General features: G+C 37.7%; 2 protein-coding genes across 4 annotated transcripts; both read left to right on the top strand.

The window, feature by feature from the left end:
• Positions 1–1,692: 1,692 nt before the first annotated feature.
• Positions 1,693–10,342, top strand: LOC108046126 (protein white). The gene is made up of 6 exons (XM_017125693.2): positions 1,693–1,880; positions 6,437–6,710; positions 7,348–8,002; positions 8,450–8,765; positions 9,133–9,264; positions 9,610–10,342. Exons 1-6 carry the CDS (start codon positions 1,809–1,811, stop codon positions 10,222–10,224), a joined length of 2,064 nt encoding a protein of 687 aa, XP_016981182.1. The 5' UTR covers positions 1,693–1,808; the 3' UTR covers positions 10,225–10,342.
• A 967-nt stretch (positions 10,343–11,309) lies between these two features.
• Positions 11,310–19,719, top strand: LOC108046127 (transmembrane protein 120 homolog). 3 transcript variants are annotated; one of them, XM_017125696.2, is made up of 8 exons: positions 11,310–11,383; positions 11,733–11,954; positions 12,918–13,036; positions 16,953–17,082; positions 17,356–17,495; positions 17,580–17,797; positions 18,151–18,530; positions 19,331–19,719. In XM_017125696.2, the coding sequence occupies exons 2-8, from the start codon at positions 11,892–11,894 to the stop codon at positions 19,442–19,444; spliced, it is 1,164 nt and encodes a 387-aa protein (XP_016981185.1). In that variant the 5' UTR covers positions 11,310–11,383; positions 11,733–11,891; the 3' UTR covers positions 19,445–19,719. The 3 variants fall into 3 exon arrangements, with proteins under 3 accessions (XP_016981185.1, XP_016981184.1, XP_016981183.1); XM_017125695.2 differs by having other exon boundaries at positions 11,317–11,520; positions 11,738–11,954; XM_017125694.2 differs by having other exon boundaries at positions 11,317–11,520.
• Positions 19,720–22,940: the final 3,221 nt, after the last annotated feature.

The following is a 22,940-nucleotide window of genomic DNA, read 5'->3' as shown; positions in this document are numbered from 1 at the left end:
TGCAATTAACATTATTATTGATTTAAAGCGCATAAAAACGGCAAATCAATTAATTCGTGAAGACCTTAAGAGCATTTTATAATCGGTTTTAAGTACTTTTTTTGTGTAGCTATTTCACTGCAGCGACAACCGAGTGACAATAAATTGTTAAGTGCAAAAAAGTTTATAGCATTCGAGTGAGTGAGTGATGGCCAACACACACGAACACGAAGTTCAAGACGGGCGAAACCCGCTTTAATCTAAACTCAAACCATATCGGAGGAAGCCCCAAAAGTGCACTGAGCAAAAAACTCAGCTAGATGAGTGGAAAATCGAGACATTGCCGGTGCTTTGTTGTCTGGCTGCAGATTGCAACACAAAGAGAATCCCTCACGACTCGAACACAGAACGCACTTTGTTCCGGTCTGAGATATTGTATGAAACGATGAAAATATATGAACTCTATGCAAATAGGGCAACTGGTATAAATAAAACCACCTTTACAACAGTACCATCGATAGTTATTAACACAATTAAATGAACAAAGCGAAGACCAATTTCCTAAATATTGTGTTGGTATTATGTATACCAAAATTATTAATTAAGTCCTTGTCCATATTTAAGGCATTGCATTGGAAATTTATCCCAATATCGGAAAGTAAAGTAATAATATTCAAAATAAGATATGCTATAATATTTCAGGTGATGCAACAATCTTAAGAGCTTAAAGGAAAATTCAAATACTTTCCAAGGACCTCACACACAAAGGCATATTCATTGGTAATTTGGTAACTTAATCGTCGTTAGCAAATTAATTCTCGGAAATTCGGGAACTGCGACTGTTAACCTGTTACCCCATCGCCCGTGAAAATGATATTGACAGCCCCCCATTTCCCGGCCAACCGGTCCGATGATGAAGATTGATAATGTCCGGACAGCCGATGGCGGGAGTCCGAAAGTCCGAGAGTCTGAAAGTCCGGCATCCGAGATGAGGTGCTAACGATGACGACAACGAGCGGAGTTTTTGGGCGCCGGGACTGAAGTTGGCATCATCAACAGTCGCCGGTCGTCCGATAAATCATGCATGCAAAGTACAGTGCAAACCCCCGAAATGTAACGACAACAGGCGGATTAGCACAAGACCTTTCTTATTCACGATAAGAATACGCTTCGCTTCTCTTTCTACCTAATCAGCATTCAAATAGAAGCACTCATCTATCGTGCTCTCTTCTTTTGGGGTATCATACCATACACACTTATGAACAAAATGTTTTGGTCTTATTAAACTAAGGTATATATCATCATTACTTCCTAATTAGCTGGTTAGTTGCTTTATAACCATGGAAATAAATAATAAATGATATCCTGACTTCTTCGAGCTTTGTTTTAAAGTTATAAAATTTATATAAATAGATACAGGCTGCCAAGTACTTGGCAATCTTTGGAATTTGAGAAACCTTAAATTTTAATTTGAATTTAATTTTTTCGTCATCTTTATTAAAGGCCAACGCGAATTCCTTCACAATACCGAAGGGTATTCGAAGTACCAGTCCCATGGGGTTCCTCCTCCGATTATCTCTCACTCGAAGCGTCATTCCACTCAAAGTCAACGCTGCCGCCTCCGTCTCTTTCCCGCCGTCATATACCCGTCTCTTTCGCCACTGTTGTCGCTTTACCTAGCGTCAATGTCCGCCATCAGTTGCATTTTGTCAGCGGTTTCGTGACGAAGCTCCAAGCGGTTAACTCCATCAATTAAACGCAAATTCATTTTTTTTCGAGTGATTGTTTCGTGGGTGGGAAAACAGGGGAAAGTCAGGAAAAACCCGGCGATGGGCCAAGAGGATCAGGAGCTGTTAATACGCGGGGGCAGCAAGCACCCATCCGCCGAGCATCTGAACAATGTGAGTAGAGTCCGTTGAGCCGCAGGAACTGCGATTGCAACATCCGCGATTTCACAAAGGTGCAAACCGCAATTGCGCAAGAAAACAAAGACCTAAAACAAAAGATGCCAGCAGTGTGATCAAAATAATAGCGCTTTCTGTAGATTAAATTAAACCATTGAGAATGCTATACGACAAAATATGAAAAGTACGCCGAAAATCTGGTTTTAGTAAACGTTGTTTAATAATTGTTGTATTTGAAAAAATCTACAAATATTAAATGAATTCTTACTTTTTTGTAAAGTTTTTTATTGTTCTTACAAAATCGATTATAATAACAAAATTATTTTTACATATTTTGAGCTATTTTTTGTTTTAAAATATAATTTTAAAAATACCTGTCGGTAGTTAACCTTTTTTTTAGACCAAGATATTTCATTGTTACTTTCCAGTTTCCCCAAGACTTTCCAAATTTAGTAACACTTAAAATAATTCTTCCTTAATCTTCAATAAAATATGTGTAAATAATAGATTACAATTAGTGATGCATAACCAGTGGGGAGCGGTTTGGATTATCTTATAGCTTATAGCTTAAGTTGCCCAACAACATTGTTGAGTGTCTATAACTCTGGGGTATACAAGATACAAGATACAAGATACAGTATCCGTATCTGTTTCTGATTCTGTATCTGCACCTTCTACATGATCTTAAGACCTCGTTGTTTGTTTGTCTCCCTCGTCTGAAATTGTACAATCTAGTCTTATCTGGGTCATTATTTGACTAGACGAATGCTTCAGGTTCAGCATCTGATATCTGCTATTTGGATGTGTATCTTGGCATCTCCGTATCTTGTGTCTTGCTTCAAATTCTTGGCACCTCGGCATGTATAACAAGCAAATAAGTGAGTAGGGTATTCCTTCCCCTAGGCTCTTTTAAACAACTTTGAAAAAGTCTCACAAAGTTGTACAACAGATAAGGAGTTTTTATCTTTTTAGGAAAAAAGAAATTAAAGCTAACAATATTATTATATATTAAGTGTAGCATTTCAATTGTCATTTATTAGGTGTTGCCTAAAATGGTTTAATTTTCTTTTGCTTTAAATACTTTTTTACTTCGCAGTGCGTTGAGCGAATATTTAAATTAATGAACTTATGTCGGTATAATCTAAAATTTCTTATCTTTTTTAATGAAAAATAATATATATATACATACGCTATATCTTTAATGTTTTTTTTAATATTTTATTTTTTTTGTTTTGGTTGTTGCTTATATATTTTAGAAACCCATTTTTATTTGAGAAATTTTGTTTTATCAGTTCATAAAATGTTTTCAAAATTGTATTTATATAAAATATTACAAGTAGTAAATTTAAATTTAATTAAAATTAATATCTCCTAGCACAAATATTAAATACATTTTTTCGTGCGTTTGTATTCTAATTTTATTGAGTGCTTGTGAACTTTCCGCTTAATAATTCAGTATTTGCATCAAAGTGAATGACTTTTGAGTGCACTCATTAGCCACTCGCACACTCGACAAAACGGGGGGAAATACAACAAATTGAGTCCCTTCTTCATTCAGTCATTCCAATTTGTCAAGTTCATCAAAAAAGCGACCCATCCTCTTTCCCAGCGCAGCGCCATCTGGAGGGCGGGACGCCCTCTATCGCCCACTTCGCCCTTCGAATTTCCTCCTTGTTTCGTAAGTAATTCAAAAATAGCACGCAAAGTAAAAAGTGAGCGAAAAAAATTAAATAAATATGAAATGTAGCATCTTTCGCTGTTTATTCCCAAAAAAAACAAGAAAAGAAAGAAAATGATGGGGAAAAACCAGGACAGAGAGATAAGAAAAGCCGGTGGGAAAAGGACGCTGAAAACCGAAAGAAAGGGAAAACTTTTTAATAACATTTTTCGGCCTCATTTGTTGTGAAAACAATTTCTGCCAGGTCTGAGACTCCATCCCTCTCTTTCCCCCCACCATCTGGCCATCTCGCTCTGCTCGAATACGGATATTACATTTATTCGCGTCTACCTCTCGCGACGTCTCCCAATTTTTTAATTTTTTCTGGAAAAAGTCAGCCCAAAAACTGGACACTGAGTGTCTAGAAGAATAAGCTGCCAAAGCATCGCAGCAGAAGATTAGCAGTGAAGACTCGTTAAATAGGATTTTGATTTACACACAGTTTTTGTAAGTTCTTATGTTCATAATATTGTTTTCACAATTTATAACAATTTTAAAGAGTTTTAACTAAAATTTATTTTTGTGGAACGATTTCAAGTTGATTAAGCTGTATTTATTGACAACAGTTATCATTACTTTAAAAGTACAAAAAATAAATTGTATCGATTTTTAATAAAAAATCAATTTATAAACTTTCAGCAATATTTTAAATATACGTTTTCTTTCTCATAATTTTAATTAACCTGAAATGTAAGTGAAGTAATAAATAATATAATAATCAAAAATACTTGACATTAAAAATACTTGAATTTTATAAAGCATGTCAAGTACTCTAAATAGGTCCTTCTTGCAGGGCTTCACTGTAGTACGAAGAGCCAGGCGCTGAGTGCAAGGTGGACAATATTTCCTTCATTTTTTCCGGCTCTTATTGAATGTCAGCTTTTTATTTGGCCCTCCTTCTTCGGATTTTGCCTTCCTCATTTGCTTGCATTTTTTTCTTTGCTTAATTTTTTATGATTATTTATACAAAGTATTATGAGAGCAGCGGTGGATAAAATGTTTTCCATATTGTGGCCATCATTTTGTCTTGTTTTTCCTTTTTTTTTTTTTGCCTGGACGCCAATTAGTGGATCCCTGATATTTATGCTTTGCCGCAGGCCGACGCGATGGCAAGAAACCCCACAAATGGAAAACAGAAAATTGTTTATGAAAATGAAAATATGCGGGGAGGCAGGGGTGCGGAAGTGGTGTGGGGGCGGAAAAGTGTGGGGGAGGGGGTTTTGATCTGACCATACCGCAAACGTCTTCGGTTACCGCCTTTTCGAAAGGGAAGCCCCACCTGGGCGAAAACTGACAGCTCAGTGGGTTTGGCAATCACTTCGGCCCAACTTCACCCATTAATAAATGGCAATTCATTGTTATAGCTTAATAACCATTTTAATTTCTTGGTGAGGTTGGATTAATAACTATAAAACGCGAAGAACTCTTTTTAGCAGTCTTTTGAAAACGAAAACCGTATGACTATAAAAAAAAAGAGATTTTAAACTAAAAAGTCAACACATTTTCATAGTATTTTGTAAAAATCCGGTAATTCAAGTTTTATAGATATCTATTTTTTACATTACCTCCTACGAGTTTAGATATTTTGAGCATTATATGAAAGCAATCAACTTGAGTGTTAACATGAAAGACCCTCTCAAAGCCTTTAAAATAACCCAAGCCTGTTGGTCTAAGTGTTTGTTTTCAAAACTTTTCTTTTTTAAACAAAATTTTTGTCCCAAGAAAGTCATGAATTTTTCATTTTAAATGGTTAATCAACTATTCGTTTCGGAGCACTCGTATGGAAAATCCCCTTTGAGAGCATATAAATCGAGTGAAAGGACTCGACTCGCTCACAACTTTTGTCGAGTAAATATTCATTGCATGACTGCCAAACTACACGTTCCACTCATCTATAAAGATTTAGATTCCGCACCGACGACAAAGGAAAAACCCATTTATATGGCCAAGTATCCCTTAAGTTTTATATTTAATAAAAACAAAGCTGACGGAGCTGAAAGTCCCCAAACGAAAGCCAAAGATGCCGGCGATTTACACTCGCAATTGTCTTATGAAGTGGCAACATGGTGGACCCTTGCCACGCCCACCGCCCAAAGCCCCGTGACCCCGCCCCCGCCTTCTTTCAAGGCCGGCTGCGGCTTATGGCCTGCCCTAATTTGCACATTTTAAATAGGCTTGGCCTCCTCGGAAAAACTCTGGATTTGGGCATTTTTATTAAACAGATGGGCGCCCCTTAAAAAGTGTTGAGAGGGGGGGAGGTTGGAGAAGGGGGGCTTGTGTTTAAAAGGGGAGAGGGCAGGGATTAGCCAGGCTAGCCAAGATTTATGCACAGACGCCTTTATTTTTACGGACGAACACCCTGAAATTGAAAAGTTTTCGAAACCATTTGAAAATACAGCCAAAACAAGTTTCTTAGAATTATATTTTACTTTTGTGGACTTTTATTCTGAAAAATAAGAAAATATGAATTAATATAAATATTATTAATATAAATAATATATATTGACTGTTCATTTTGATTTTAGCTCCAATATTGTCTTATTATTTTACATTGATTCTATTACAAAATAGCATTGACAAACTTTAACAGTCAACTTGTTTCATATTCCTTAATATACTCGGATACAATTTTGGTTCTCAAATAAAATTGTCTTTAAAATTTTAAATACTGCTTAAATATTAGTATCCCAAAACCATTGAAGCATGCAAATATATATTATAGTTTATATTTTGTAAGCTCGCAAAGGTCATTATGGTGTTGCTCAGGTCTGCTGAAGCAGTATTTATTGTTTAAATCTAGAGTACGGAACTGAAAAACCTATTTTTATTTGTACAGGGTGACGGCGGAGGGGCTTCGCAGAGCTGCATTAACCAGGGTTTCGGGCAGGCCAAGAACTACGGCACTCTCCGGCCGCCCAGTCCGCCGGAGGATTCCGGATCGGGGAGCGGTCCGCTGGCGGAGAACCTCACCTACGCCTGGCACAACCTGGACATTTTCGGGGCGGTCAACCAGCCGGGATCCGGATGGCGACAGCTGGTCAACCGGACACGCGGACTCTTCTGCAACGAGCGACACATTCCGGCGCCCAGGAAGCATCTGCTGAAGAACGGTGAGCTGATTTCTATTTTGAATGACCCAAATATTACCAATTTCTGGAATTGAGAGGACAGCTTCCTTATCCATATTATTAATTCAAGTCTTAAAATTCCCAAGTCATCTTTTGGATCCTAAAAAACAATTTAATTCTTGGGGTTTCATTATTTTTGGTGAGGATTATAATACTTATAATAAAATTAACATGCTCTGTTAAATTTTTTACCAGCTCAATTAAATATTTATTATATAGGACATATTTAAAATTACTATTCTATCAAATATTAATCTTCCTTTTGCAATAAAACATTTAATCATTTAAATATTAAATGGTTCCAAGCAGCTTAAGATTTTCATTGGAGCTATTATAACTCATTGTTTTTCTACACATATCCATGTACTCCGAGATAGCGGTTCTTAAAATTACGGTCTTACTTTTATAAAAATCAGACGACTATATCATATAGCTGTATTGGTTTTAAGCATCGATATCGAGATATAGAATATTTAATTGCTATAACAACTGCAAGGGTTGGCCATTAAAATGCAGTGTTGCAGTTATTTAATTAAGCAATGGTATGAGCAGTATCTGCTCCAGTAAAACTATTAAAACTACACTAAATTGGAATGGGCCTTCCCTGATTTTCTCTTAGTGTGCGGCGTGGCCTATCCGGGTGAACTGCTGGCCGTGATGGGCAGTTCCGGGGCGGGGAAGACGACGCTGCTGAATGCGCTGGCCTTCCGATCGCCGCAGGGCATCCAGGTGTCGCCATCCGGGATGCGGCTGCTCAACGGGCAGCCGGTGGACGCCAAGGAGATGCAGGCACGGTGCGCCTATGTCCAGCAGGATGACCTCTTCATTGGCTCGCTGACGGCCAGGGAGCACCTGATCTTCCAGGCGATGGTGCGGATGCCACGTCACTTGACCTACCGGCAGCGGGTGGCCCGGGTCGACCAGGTCATCCAGGAGCTGTCGCTGAGCAAGTGCCAGCACACGATCATCGGGGTGCCGGGGCGGGTGAAAGGTCTCTCCGGGGGCGAGAGGAAGCGCCTCGCCTTCGCCTCGGAGGCCCTCACCGATCCGCCGCTCCTCATCTGCGACGAGCCCACCTCCGGACTGGACTCCTTCACCGCCCACAGCGTCGTCCAGGTGCTGAAGAAGCTGTCCCAGAAGGGCAAGACAGTCATCCTGACCATCCATCAGCCGTCCTCCGAACTGTTCGAGCTCTTCGACAAGATCCTCCTGATGGCCGAGGGCAGGGTCGCCTTTCTGGGCACTCCCAGCGAGGCCGTCGACTTCTTCTCCTAGTGAGTGCCATCCCATAAGTTCATTCCCTCTGGTGACCTCAATTTCCATTCATAGCCATCACCAGTAGTAGTACCTTACAGTGGATTTGTGTACAAAGTAATTTTAAGCCTTTAAATCATGCGTTCTGTCCATCCAGAAAATCTTTACTGTTTTCCCATTAAATGTTATATATTCTTTCTTAATTATCCTAGAAATTCACACCGTATTGTCAATAAAACTAAACTTCATTTGATTTGCCCAAGCTAAATGAATAGATAAATAGGAACTAATTGAATTTAAATTTATTGAATATCATTACTTCGAGAGTTGTTTGCAATTTTCCTTAAAAGTACAGAACATTTATTTTTAATTGTACAATATTTCGTGAGATTATTGATGCTATATGTATTAGTTCTCTTGCAATTAGTACTCCACAAATAGTAATAATTTATTAAACTAATTTACAGCGTGGGTGCACAGTGTCCCACAAACTACAATCCGGCGGACTTCTATGTGCAGGTTTTGGCCGTGGTGCCCGGTCGGGAAATCGAGTCCCGGGATCGCATTGCCAAGATCTGCGACAACTTTGCCATCAGCAAGGTGGCTAGGGATATGGAGCAGCTGCTGGCCACCAAAAATCTGGAGCAGCCGCTGGAACAGCCGGAAAATGGATACACCTACAAGGCCACCTGGTTCATGCAATTCCGGGCTGTCCTTTGGCGATCCTGGCTGTCGGTGCTCAAGGAACCACTCCTCGTCAAAGTGCGACTCATTCAGACAACGGTGAGTGGTTCCAGGGAAAACAAGTAGGCCAACCAGGATACAATATCCTAACTAATCTAAACAGTTCACAAGTTACTCCTTTTTGGTTTAAATAAAGAGAACATTATGATTTTCCATCAAATACTAATTGTCTAAGCTCAAAATAATATTCAAATGGGATTTTCGTTAGTTATCCTGCTTTTCGTTTTTGACAATAAACAATTGCTCTTATTTTATGTTTATATTACCCATCGTGTTTTTATATTCTTCAACAAATAGTTTGACCTCATAATTGTAATGTTATTATCGAAAGTAAATAAAATTAATTAGATCCAACATTATTTTACAAATTTGAATTAAAGAGAAATAAGAAATATTTAATTTCCAGATGGTGGCCATCTTGATTGGCCTCATCTTTTTGGGCCAACAACTAACGCAAGTGGGCGTGATGAACATCAATGGAGCCATCTTTCTCTTCCTGACCAACATGACCTTTCAAAATGTTTTCGCCACGATTAATGTAAGTTTTTGTATATACTAAACAATATATGTGTATTTGTAAATAATAGAATATTTTAGTAAATATAAATTGCAATTTATCGTATTTATGAATGTGTTTTAGATTCCATAAATATTATTCAAATCATTATATTTTTAACAGACAATTTCTCAACTTTAAATGATTAATTTCATTTTTAAATAATATGAAACTTATAAGATTTTTGCTTGAATGCAGGTCTAACAATGTTGTTATAATATTACAAAAAAAATTGACATAGCTTTGTTTCTTACTCCTAAACTGTTTTCTTGCACCTCCCGTATTATCCGCCCTGAAATAGTTGACTTAACTCCCATTTCGCTTTAGGTGTTCACCTCGGAGCTGCCGGTTTTCATGAGGGAGGCACGGAGTCGCCTCTATCGATGTGACACCTACTTCCTGGGCAAGACGATCGCCGAACTGCCGCTATTCCTCACCGTGCCCCTGGTTTTCACGGCGATCGCTTATCCGATGATTGGGCTGCGGGCCGGGGTGATGCACTTCTTCAACTGCCTGGCGCTGGTCACCCTGGTGGCCAATGTGTCCACCTCCTTCGGATACCTGATATCCTGCGCCAGCTCCTCCACGTCGATGGCTTTGTCCGTGGGTCCGCCGGTCATAATACCCTTCCTGCTCTTCGGCGGCTTCTTCCTGAACTCGGGCTCGGTGCCCGTATACCTCAAATGGCTGTCGTACCTCTCCTGGTTCCGGTACGCCAACGAGGGTCTGCTGATCAACCAGTGGGCGGACGTGGAGCCGGGCGAGATCAGCTGCACCTCGTCGAACACCACGTGCCCCAGTTCCGGCAAGGTCATCCTGGAGACCCTCAACTTCTCGGCCGCCGACCTGCCGCTGGACTACGTCGGCCTGGTCATCCTGATCGTGGGATTCCGGGTGTTCGCCTATCTGGCCCTACGACTTCGGGCGCGACGCAAGGAGTAGTCGGAATAACTCCATAGTTAATGCTTTTTTTTTACCATAATTACCATCGTGTTTATTGTTTGCCCCCACAAAAGCCATTGTTTGTGTCAATAAAAGCAAGATATGACTTATAAAAAAATGCATATTAGTCTTTTTGGGTTTTGTTATAGCATCCTTGGGTAAGATCTGTTTGTTACTCTTGTTGTAAAACACACATTTAACAGATATTAGTTTTAATACAGTACCCATAACTGAAAGTGGTTGTTGTTTCCCCAACCAAAGGATTTACTTCGACGTACCTCACTTCCAAATCAAGTCTATTTCCATTAAATACAAAGCAGATTTTACACCGAACACTGGAATATATTTTGTACGCCCTAATAAAAAACAAACTTTTAAATCGCGCGCGCTTTGAGGCCACACCACAGTCGCCAAGTTCACAGCGAAGCAGTAAACCCACCACGCACACGTTCATCTTCACCACCCTTTCAACTTGAACTTATTTTGGTTCCGCGAAATTCAGTTCGCGTAAATAGTTCCAACTGGTTGTAGATAAATTAAATCGGTTTTATTAAATTTTCGTTGTGTTGGTAATAAGTATTATTTAGTGATATTAATGTTAAAAGAAATAAGGTAAGTAACAACATAAATAGAATGCTGTTTTTATACAGAATTTTTTTGCTTATTTGCTTATAGTGAGAACAGTAAATGTTACACCCTTTTTTAATACTTTTCAGACTATTTTATAAACTTTTAAATGTTAACTTAATTTGTAATTAATTTTCTTGTTTTTTCCTTGTAAATTTGTATATTAATATTGCCTCAGGTATTTTAGATGTTTGTTAACCAACTGGGATCAACTTAAAAGACTTTTATAAAAGTTAAAGGTAAAATTAAAGTAAATTAAATTAAGTTATTTATTGATTGTTAGATTTTAATTTCAATTTAATTTAAAAAATTCGTAGGTCCGCTTATCTTTTATATATGCTAGTGATTTTTGCGGAACTGGTTCGCATTCTCTTCGGCTCGCTCTTCTCTCTCTCTCTCTCTCTCTCTCTCTCTCTCTTCACGTGTGGGTGTGTTTTTGTTGTTTTGCGCTTCTTGCGTTGTATTTTGCGTGTTTGGTGTCGCGGTCACACTAGAACTAGAGACCAAAGTATTTATTATTCGCCGAAGTGAAGTAAAGTATTTAAAACAAAAGGGCAGCGGAAATAGTTAATAACAAAATATAAGTCGACGGTGGCGGTGCGGTTTTTTTTCGTGCTCTCCGCGAGAACGACGGCAAATTTATTTTTAAAAGAACTAGAGCGACAAAATGTATGTTGTTGTTTTTTTGTTGTTTGTTAATTTTCCAATTGCAAAGTCAAATTGGTTGTTTTTGGTTTTTGGCTTTTCCAACGTGGCAACACGTGTGTGTGTGCGTGTGTGAGTGTGCGAATGTGTGTGTGTGTGGGTGCGTGTTTGTTTGTTGAGAATTCGCGTAAAACAATTTAATTGATTTTTCACCGGTTTATTTCCTAACCCCAAAGCTTAGGTTCTTCCTCTTCTTCGCCAGCTGTTGCATGCAACAACAACAACAATAACAACAAATAACAAAACAGAAACAAACACAAAACACACAGAAAGAAAAGCAGAGTAAAAAGAGAATATCGGCGACAAAAGCCGCAAAAAGAGAAAAACCCATAAACATGAATATCGATTCGCTGAAGAACGAGTGGGAGGAGCTCAACAAGGAGTATGCCGAATTGGAGGTAAATATAAGATGAAAATCTAATGAAAATTCCTCAAAAAAAAATATATAAAATATAAATATATAAAAAAAATATACGAAAAATAAGAAATAGACACATGCACACACACCCACGCGGGTGGCTGTGTTGCTTTCACCTTGAAAAACCAGCTGCTTGTTTTCTTATAAATACCCTTGTCAAAGAGTATTGGATCTGATCACCAACATAACTAAACCTAATGAAATAAACAATATGTTGCAATGACTTTTTAAGATTTAACTATTCCTACCAAAATATGTATAACTTACAAAGCTTACTTTATCTCATATATAAAATATTTAAAATATGAAACAAATGACAAAATATATTCGTACAGTCATACATTTATTTATGAATATATTTTAAGCATACCCTGAGAAAGGGCCTTACGATCACCCCAAAAATTATAAGTTAATATTTCTTATTTGACGTAAACAAACATTATATTTATTAAAGATTTTAACATTTACATTTTTAAAACATTTTTTTCATAAACAAATTCTTAATAATTGATAAATAAATGTTTTTTTTTATCAACAATGGATCTTATATAAATTAAACTAGGAAACTAGAAAAATGTTGATTGGTCTCTACACTTTAAAGCTAAATTTATTAATTCAACATATTGAAGTAATAAAATATGTTATAGCTGATATCGGTAATAGAATCGATCGCTTTGCTGATTTTAAAGATTATTGTACCCAAGGTTCGAATATGGCTGTTAATTGCGGTCATAGAAAGTTATACAATGTTTTGGTCAATTTAAAAAACACTTTATATTGATGAAACTTCTTAAAGATTCGAAATACTATTATATTTTAAATATATTTTACCTTATGTAGATCTTAAAGGGTATTTCAAACTTCGGCTTACCGAAGCTCGTGCATGTTCTGAGTGATGTAACTTACTCTTTTCCATCCCTTTATTTATTCCCACCGATCGCAGAGCTGCAACAGGCGGTACATTGAGCTGCTGGAGCAGCTGCACAGCCACCAACAAATCTGCTTCAATGAGATCAAGCATCAGCGGTACCGCATGAACCAGATAACGGCCTCTCTGCGACAGTGAGTACTACAGGTCATCAACCCTGAAAAGCCATCTGCTAGGCTTACCTTATTTCTTAACCCTTGAAAACCCTTTCACAAAAAAATAATCGGGCCCCATTAGAGAGAATACCTAAATAATATATGTATGATATCTATTTTATTCTTAAGCCCAAAACCATGGGAAAAAGTTTACAACATTATTATCATTCAACATACAACATCATAATGCAAGATCAATTTTCTAAATAAAAATTAATCCGACCCAAAGATTGTACCCATTTTGAACCATTCCCAAATCGAAGTAATTTGTATAAGATAAATTGATTTCAAAAAAATTACAAAATGTTTTAATATAAGATTGCATAATGATATAATTATTATGTGGATTTTTTGTTTATTTAATTAATAACGTAGCACTAAATCTTTTTCTGAAAACACAGTGCGATCTTTGCACAGGGGCATTACCAATCGAATCGCTTGGCACCTTGAAAGTCGGGGGCATTTTCCCACCCCTTTCGCGGGGATTTTCGGCTGGGCGCTCTGTGTTCTGTATGTGCCCGATTGGAATTTGACTTCAATCAATTTAGAGCCGTCTAATCAGGCGAACACACGCATTTCAGCACTCGAGCACTCGAGTTCCCCGATAAGTGGGGAGAACACAGGTCTTGCGGCAATTAGTCAGGCGGTAATCAGTTCTTATCGGGGAACAGGCAACAGTTGGTGGAATCGCTCGGAAACAGTGTTTTTACAACTGTTTTTTTTTTTCTTTTTCCTTTTCTTGGCCATGATAAAACTTCTGATAAACCAGAGCCACTAGACTTTGCTCTCCGTGCACCTTTTAGGTGTACGGCGGCTACGACTATTCGACTTACATTTTATGGTGGCCTCATAAAAATAACAGTTTTGGCCCATACATTCGAAAAAAAATAAAAAAAAAAAAGAATACGAAAAAATTGGGAATGGAGCTATTTGGACGAACTGCAAATTAAACCGAAAAATGCCCAGCTGACCAGCTGACCAGATGCCCTTGACCCTCCGCCGTAATCGCACAGACACATTCACCTGCGCAACACGCAATCCCAGCAAATACAATAACACAATTGAGCGGGCACAGTGGGGCAGAGCGGGATTTCCACGGGCAGAAATTGAACGCTTTTATTCAAGGGGCTTAACTTATACTTTTTCTTTTCAATAGCCAAAGTAATCTGGCTATATCTCGAGTTCTAAAAAGGCCCCAAATATCGGTTCATATAAACATACATATTTAAACAATAAATATTTAAATATGGATTATTAAATTGTCAATTCGGTGATGAAACTAGATTATTAACTTATAGCCAGCTTATTTTTCATCCAAAACTACTTTCAATTAATTACTTTCAAGCTACTTTAAGTGTTAAATAACCCCGGGGTGATATAATCTCATCGCGAATCGCTGTTGCCTTGCATGTCAACTTTGACCCACTGTGCGGCCAAGGCCTTTTACTTTTTCATTTGTTTTGAGCGCGGTTTCGCAGCGAGTGAAGTAGAAATCGCTTGCATTGGCGCGCTTTTAAGCGCTCTCGAATGTGGGGTATATAAATACACAATCTCCGCAATGATGAAACGTCAGATTCTTGACACTTTTATTAGGCGTCTTTTTGTTTATTTGATTTTTATATAAGTTGGCTTATCGCGCGCGCTTTCCTTACTTTGCATTTTAATGTCGCGTGTTAGGCGTCACGTTGCAAACGTTTGATGAACCCAGCGACCTCGTGAACGCATTCACTCGGTCACATAAATTATGCAATTCGTGGAACAAATAGCTAAAATCGACCATTACCATTTTGACCTGATAGGCCCTACACTTTGGAAAAATAATATAACCAACTGTTAGTCGGCTGAATTTATTTTAAGGCAATTCATAATTTAAAGCTCATTTTTAAGTTTTAAATTTCTAAACGATTTTTAATTTTAGTTATTGACATTTGGTATGTACATCTTTTTTCCTAGTGTAGACATAGAAAACCTGTTAAATTCGCGCTGGTTTTGTCGCTGATTTCCATTTTTCCCGTATTTCTTGCCGAGCCAAATGAATTTTAATTGAGACATACAAATTGGGTGCCGGAGTTACGGAATTCGCTCCTGTTTGTGTTTGTTGAAGAAAGTGTTCGAAAGCAAACAATTGCGAACCATCCAAATGCATTTAGCATCATCATTTGCCAAGCCTCACTGTCCACTCAAAAATATTGTTCAAACACTAATGATCAAATAGAGTTGGGTAAGCTCGTTTTGTAACGATTTTGTTGGCTTCAAATCTCAGTCAATTGTAATTGTAGAGCTGTGTGTGTGTATCTTTTAATTAATTTGCACTTTAAAGTGTTTTTTTTGTGGGTCCATGAATCTGTAAGACGGTTCCTACGATACTTTTTAATCTCATTGATTTTTATAATTTATATTATAATAATATGCATATTATTATTTGTATATTATAATATGCATGTAATAGTATTCCCTGATATTGAATTTATATTATAATAATATGCATATTATTATTTTTATATTATAATAAGCATGTAATAGTATTCCCTGATATTGAACGAAATAATCTCTTTTGGAATTGTTTCACTCCTGGCTATGAAAATTTTCCTCTATCTTACTAACTTATTTGTGACTTGTACAAAGATTCCCCAAAAAATCGTTGAAAAAGTCTTTACTCCCATTAATTTTGGACTCGTTCCCATGGAAATTTTTCACTATCTTAGACGAAATAATCTGGCAAAGATCGGCAAGTCATTATCCCAGACGAGATTGGCGGAAAGGGGTTGTGCTCCCATAAGCAAATGGAGCGGAAACTAACATAATCGAACCACTTTGAACGGTCACCTCCGTATCGCCGTCGTTATCTATCCATCGGCCCCAACGGGGTATTAGAGGTGTTTAAAAATAAAACATGAACTATAGAAGCGGCCTGATAAATGGCCAGCCAGCCAGCCCAGTGCCATAATAAATCTACCTTTGAAGCGCCATATAGATGTACTGAAAGCGGAACCCGCGTTTATGGTAACCGTTAATTGACCACATAAACCCCGCCCACTTTGCCCATCAATTTTGTGCATCTAAATTGAACTTTGACGCTGGAAATTGCTCTTGTAGGTGGGCGACCTCTTTCCGCCCATTCTCCCCTTTTTTTGCCCCGCAATAAACAAATAATTATAGGCGAATAAATTACAAAAATATGGCACAAAATCTAGCATTTGTGGTCAATCAATAAAACAATAAGCATAAATTCGAACAAAGTCCAAAATATAGTTATATGTTAATTTATGGGAAACTAAAAAAAAAAAAAAGTGTCCATAGCTTAAGTGCGTTAAATATAAATTATCTAATCGGTCTTCCATTCAAATCACTATTAAAAGATTGCTTCAAATTTGAAATTAATAATTAAACTATGGAAAATGAAATATTTTGCAAACTTACAACTTGTATACCTGGTAAAAAAAAATTTAATCTAAAGATCAAAGACTTAAATTATTTATTAGATTATTTCATTATTTACGCTATATGATTTTGTAAGCTTACGATTTTACCTTCAATTCGCAGGAATCTAATCTAATCTTGGTGTACGTTTGTTTGCCTGTCTTTATGGCAATTTGTTTATTGTATGTTAGAACTCTGTTTAAATACTTTTCCGTTGATTAAATCCAAGTGCTGGGAAAAAATCGTTATATCACAAATTACATGCGGCTCTAATATAAAAAATTTATCTATTTGTTTGGCTTATCACAAATATTATAAATACAATTTGGTATTCCATTTGGTAATCTACTTATTTGTAACAATTTAATATGTCTTTTGCTTAATATAATAAAAGGAAGAAAAAATCTTATTATTTATAAAATTCAATTGAAATTTATTAGTAAATTGTTAACCCCTTTAAAATGTATTATTTCAGGTTCAAGGGCCCCGTTGCGGCGGAGGACAAGGAGAAGTTCGATGACCTGCAAAAGATGACCTTGAAGCGCAAGGCGCAACTGCACGAAATCGAGCAATCCTTGCCAGCAAAATCCGGCCGCTACTTGCAGGTGAGTCCTCATTTCGAAATCCTCCCACAAAAAATGAAAACTTTCCACAAAGTGAAAACTGGGAGTAAGTAAAGTAAAAAGTTCTTTCCTGCGCGACAATTTGCGCGTCTTGTTATGGACTCTTGGACTTCAGACTTTGACTTGGTCTTGGTCTTGGTCTTTCACTTGGACTCCACTCGAGTTGACTCAACTCAACTCAACTCAACTCGACTTGACTTGAAGTTGACCCACTGAAATCCACTTGCGACCCCCTCTCTCCGCCTTCAATTGCAGATAATCCTGGGCGATGTGAACGTCTCGATTCTCAACAGAAACGACAAAGTTCGCTATAAAGATGACTATGAAAAGTTTAAATTAATACTCAACGTAATTGGACTGATAATGGCCTTCTTCAATTTGATATTCAACTACAGGTAAGTGGGCCGTCCTACATCTGGCTGCCTATGTTATAATTTCGCTGAATTTGAGACTCTTTTTGTTTTGTATTTGTTTCCCAGGGCTCTGGAGCTGGCCTTCATATTCCTGCTGGTCTGGTACTACTGCACACTGACCATCCGCGAGTCCATCCTGAAGGTGAACGGCTCGAGGATTAAGGGCTGGTGGCGGGCGCACCACTTCATCTCCACGGTGGCCGCCGGAGTGCTCCTCGTTTGGCCCCAGGGCGAGCACTGGCAGATCTTCCGGATGCAGTTCATGTACTTCAACGTCTACATCAGTGAGTTATGCAGTACTTGTTTCTTGGGATACTACTAATGCTGCTAAAATCTGGGCCTTACCTTTTATCATATTCTAAAGAGTGTATATGGGGCTAAGTTTTAGTGCTTTTGAAAGTGTTTTTTAAATAAGTACTAATTCTTCTGATTTTTACAATGTATTAAATTTATTCTTAAAATTTTAAAGTGATAAGATAACCATAACATGGTGCCCATTTGTTGCTAAAGGGATTTCTTTGCGGTTATTTGTATTATTAATATTAATATTATCATATTCATTTGTATTATGATTTGTGCCTCGTGTTTTGATTTCATGAAAAGTAAGACGGGGCAAACGCCTCACTTTCAATTGCAGGTATCGTCCAGTATCTGCAGTTTGGCTACCAGAAGGGGCTGCTCTACCGACTGAAGGCGCTCGGCGAGCGGCACAACATGGACATCACCATCGAGGGCTTCCACTCGTGGATGTGGCGCGGACTGAGCTTCCTGCTGCCCTTCCTGTTCATCGGCTATGGATTTCAGGCGTACAACGCCTGGACGCTCTACAAGTTGGCCTACGGTACGGCGGATGCGCCGTGGCACGTGTCTGTGATGTCCGGATTGTTCCTGCTGCTGTTCGTCGGCAACATGGCCACCACGTTGTGGGTGGTGCCCGAGAAGATCCGCGAACGGGCCAAGGAGCGGTACCGCCTCCAGAGCATGGGCAAATCGATGAAGCTGCGCAAGGAGATGAAGGTGAGCAACCGGGGCGGCGGCGACTGGAACCTTCTGAGTCTGTGTCCCCTTCCCAACCACTTCAAAAAGCTCTTTTAGTCAAATGGATGGCCGGAAGTCCCATTGAAATGCCATTTTAATATGTTCCCTTTCGCAAGAAAAAATGTTAAAAATCACGACGAACTAGCTATTGAGACTGTGTAAAATAAACAAAGACTGAAGTACGTTAAATATTTACCACCTATATGTATCAAAATACAAGGCTATTGACTTAATTACATTTTTGCATACTTAGTATTTGTTTTTTTTTTAGACCGCTTAGATGACTAGCAATTTGGATGCCGTAAAATAAACAAAAACTTAAGTGCGCTGCAAATTTCAAACTAGTAAAATTAGTAAAAACTATTTTGTAAATTTTTTGTAGGCTATAATGACGTTTAGAGATAGACTACGAAAACAATACAACACATTGTATTGTATAATTGGAAAAGCAAGGTCTAAATATTATATTAGGCTTGCTTAGTTATGAGCAGTATTTTTTATAAAAAAATATATGTTGATAGTTATTATTGTGAATTTGCAACTTGAAGCTGCTCTTTTGACTTTAGCTGCAAATGTATTGCTAAATTAAAAGCATTTTTTTGCCTTGTTTATGGCAAGTATTCGCTTTAAGTGTGTTGCAACCAAATGATAAAGTAATTAAATGTATTAAGCTGTGAGAAGGTGACGTCACATTAACCCCCTGCTGACCAGGTGACCTTCTTGCTTAACCCCTATTTATGATTTTCCGGTCTTTTTTTTTTCCTCGATTTTTATTTCAGAATAGCGCCAGTGATTTGGACCTTTCGAGTGGATCAAAACTTTCGCCGACTGGGGTTACGACTACTTCCATTGCGACTGCGACGCAAACGCCCGCCGATAAGAAGGAAATTTAAGCAATTCAATGGTTCTGTTTAGCCTGGCATTTCAATTATTCATACAATTGCTGTTTTTATGATTTTTTTTCCTATTTATTAACGTTTCCCCTTGGTTTTGTTCCGCTCCTCCCCAATCCTCCCCTTCCATTACGTACATATAATGTAAAATTGATGTACATTTGACACTACATAAGCAGAAAAACAACAATTTATAGTCATAATACACATATTTTTTTTCGCCTAATTGTAAGTATGAAAATGAGAAGATGAAATATTAAATGGAATTGAAGTGACCCGTTTTTGTTTAATTTTTATGTTTAGACTAAGAATGATATGGAAGCTAAAAAAGACAAATAAAATAAAATTGTGGTAAAAAAAACATGACTTTAGCTTGGATTAATGTGTGGTGGTATTGTATATAGTGGTAAAATGTATTTAATTTCTGGCCATTAATAAATACACATTATTTTAGGTTTTTGCAAAAATTGGGCAAAACTTAAATTTATCAGCTATGAAATTAAATTACTGTTTAAGGCAATTAAACAGTAAGCACTATGTACTATGGTATTACTTGTTTATAAGAAACTAATAGGACATGTTTTTCAGCCCAAAATTTGAAAATTGGATTATACCCAGGAAAAATTTAGGGTCGTTCGCTCAAAAGGTTACAAATGCTCATTGAATTTCCCAAGAAATTTCGACAAATGTGATTTATGATGGATTCTCGATTCTGGAAAGTCTAGTAGATAGTGTCTATCAATATATTGGCGCACATACACTCTCAAATAAACAAAGCCGAAGATTATTTTCAGATTGTAAATTTGTTTTCGAAGAAGTATGCAATTATCCCGTTGTTTTTTTGGTTTCCAAATGATTCACCAATACTGGCATTAATATTTAAAGCACAAATAATCGATAAGCACATAAGCTCATTTCTATTTATATGCTAGTCCACATACATATTTGGTGATTTGGGTTTTTCCAATTGTTGTCCGACGGATGAGAGACTTGGACGGCTACGTACTATAGATAAGAATATATTATATTTTCTAATATTCTAGGCTTCGCTGTTTCTTCAACTAATAGCTACATTTCAGTACACTTTTTAAATTCGATTTGAGCAGATGGAACATCTTAAGATGCTGAGACTATTATCCTATTTGCTTGGCTTATTAATTTTTCCAAGTGTACAAGGAGGAACTGCATCCAATTTAAAGGATCATTCGTTGTGCGTTCTCCAAGATGAACCAAGTCAGTGTGGCTCCTTTTGCCTGGCCGCACTCAACCCTCTTTTCGACCACTCTCGCAATATCCGAAAAAGGTTGGATGAAATCGAGGCAGGGCAGACAGCCATTAAGGATTCCTTTAGGATGACCACGGCGCAAGGACAAGAGGATCTGCAGGCCGGAATGAAGAAACAACTGCAGGAACTCATCACAAAAAAAGACTGCTAATTCAATTAAGGCTCTGCAGACCCAGCTGGATTCGAGATTGGACAAAACGGAGGAACAACTTAAGACGGTGAGTTACGGATAGATAGGCATCCTTTCGCGATCCTATCAGAAGTGCTTGTATATGGGTAAATTGTATGTAAAAAATCACAATAGTAACAGTTTGTTTTAGATAAAATAATAATACTGCACTGCAATCAATCTATTGCATTGTGTAGAGAAATATTTCATTCCTTAGTGGTGACAAGGCTTAGGTGATGTCGCCTTGTTTTACTGGCGACCATTAATGCGGCTCCCTGTTCGCCGCCCCCTCTGCTCCACCCACAACCCCCTGGAAGGGGGATCCCCCCGGCCTTTCCGAATCCCCCTCACATTTTGTGCAACAAAGGTTCGCCTCCTGCAATGCGGCAAAAAGCGGCGCGGTTTTTGCAGCTCCATTTTGCCATCGCCCGCCTCGACCGCAAAACCACAAGCCCAGTGTCTCTGTATGAGTGCGTTCCTACACAGGGAAAAAATACTACTTAGCTTTATATAATTACATTATAAATACAATATAATTTGGTTATCCGGACCTCATGGATATTTAAACGTCAAAAATAGCATGAAAATTAATAGAAAACATATAGGATTTTTGTTTAAACAAAATTATCAATAATCTACAAAAACATTGAGCAATCTTAACGTTCGATTTAAAACTAAATTGCAAGTAAGCCAGCTTAAATAATCTTTTAAAGTTTACAAAATAATTATTCAAGTTTTGTTATATTTATACCCTTGCAGAGGGTATTATAATTTTAAATAATTAAGTATAGGGCTTTTAAAATACCAAATGCAAGACGCATGAGCAGTAAACCAGTTAAAAAAAACACTGCAAGATGAATGGCAAAAAAGAGATATTTTCGGGAAGTGTACGTGGGTCCGTGCAGTGAGTCCCGGAATCAGGATCCCGGGATCCTGGGATCCTGGACATTTTGCTTGTCTGCGCCCTGCCGCAGCCTAATTTGGCGAGAGTTCATTAATTGCGTAAACGGCGCGCGCTTTTAATTATGTCGAACGTTGGGCGGTGGGTTGGTGTTCGTATTTTGTGCATTTGTGGCACTGTTTGCATTGTTGTTGCCGAGCCCACTAGCCCTCCCACCGCCCACAATCGAAAACCCAAACCCACCCACACCACCACCCTCTGTTTTTCTGCGGCAAATGGCAACAACGGAATTTACGACTTTTGGTCAACGCAGCCGCAGCGACCATCAAAAAGGAAGCGGCGACAAGGGTTAAAGAAGGGGCGTGGTTTCAAGGGAAACCCCCTGCACGATTATCATTTATTGCAACCGCATACGCTCGCAGCGGAAAATGCCGGACGGGTTATTGTAAAAGCGGGTAATTCGTTAATTTGATAAGCATACGCCATGTTGCACCGCCACCGATTGAAAATCACGCAGCACCAATTCGAAAAAAACGTTGCAAAACGTTGAAGAGGGTAACTAGGAGTATCGGTCAGAAGCAGAAAATGTATAATGCCAATATAGCTGCACGCGTGGGTTGATTGTCAAGTTTCCAGGAATATATGTTTATTTTAAGCTAAGCAATAATATGCCATTCAAGTTATATTAAATCAATAATATTGTTTCATTATATTTCATTGTGGTTTCTGAACAAATTGAATTATACAAATTTGTATATGTTTTAAATTATTAAATATTTATAATAAAAAGAGCTACGAATTAAAAAAATATAATAAGCAAATAAATAAACTTTATTAAACATAAATTAATACATACATTTTGAAGAAAGTTCCTTTAAATGTAGATACATTTGATTAATTTATAATAAAGTTGATTTCTAAAATTACAAATTTTTAAACAATTATTTTACTATATTTATTATTTTCTGAACAGCTTAAAATCAGAATTTTATTTTATTTAATACTTAGAATAAATTTATTGGATTTCGAATTGCTAACTCAACTTGTGATTTGCGCATTGCCCTAAGGACATTGTTTCAAACTTTTTAATTGTGATATTTTGAAAAAGTCCCGGCTCCAAAACTGAATTTTCCGCACAACT

The sequence above is a fragment of the Drosophila rhopaloa genome, unplaced genomic scaffold (assembly GCF_018152115.1).
Source record: "Drosophila rhopaloa isolate 14029-0021.01 unplaced genomic scaffold, ASM1815211v1 contig_3, whole genome shotgun sequence".
In the NCBI taxonomy this organism is placed as follows: Eukaryota; Metazoa; Arthropoda; class Insecta; order Diptera; family Drosophilidae; genus Drosophila; species Drosophila rhopaloa.
The sequence above is the reverse complement of the archived record's forward strand: the minus strand, read 5'-3'. Positions and strand labels throughout refer to the sequence as shown.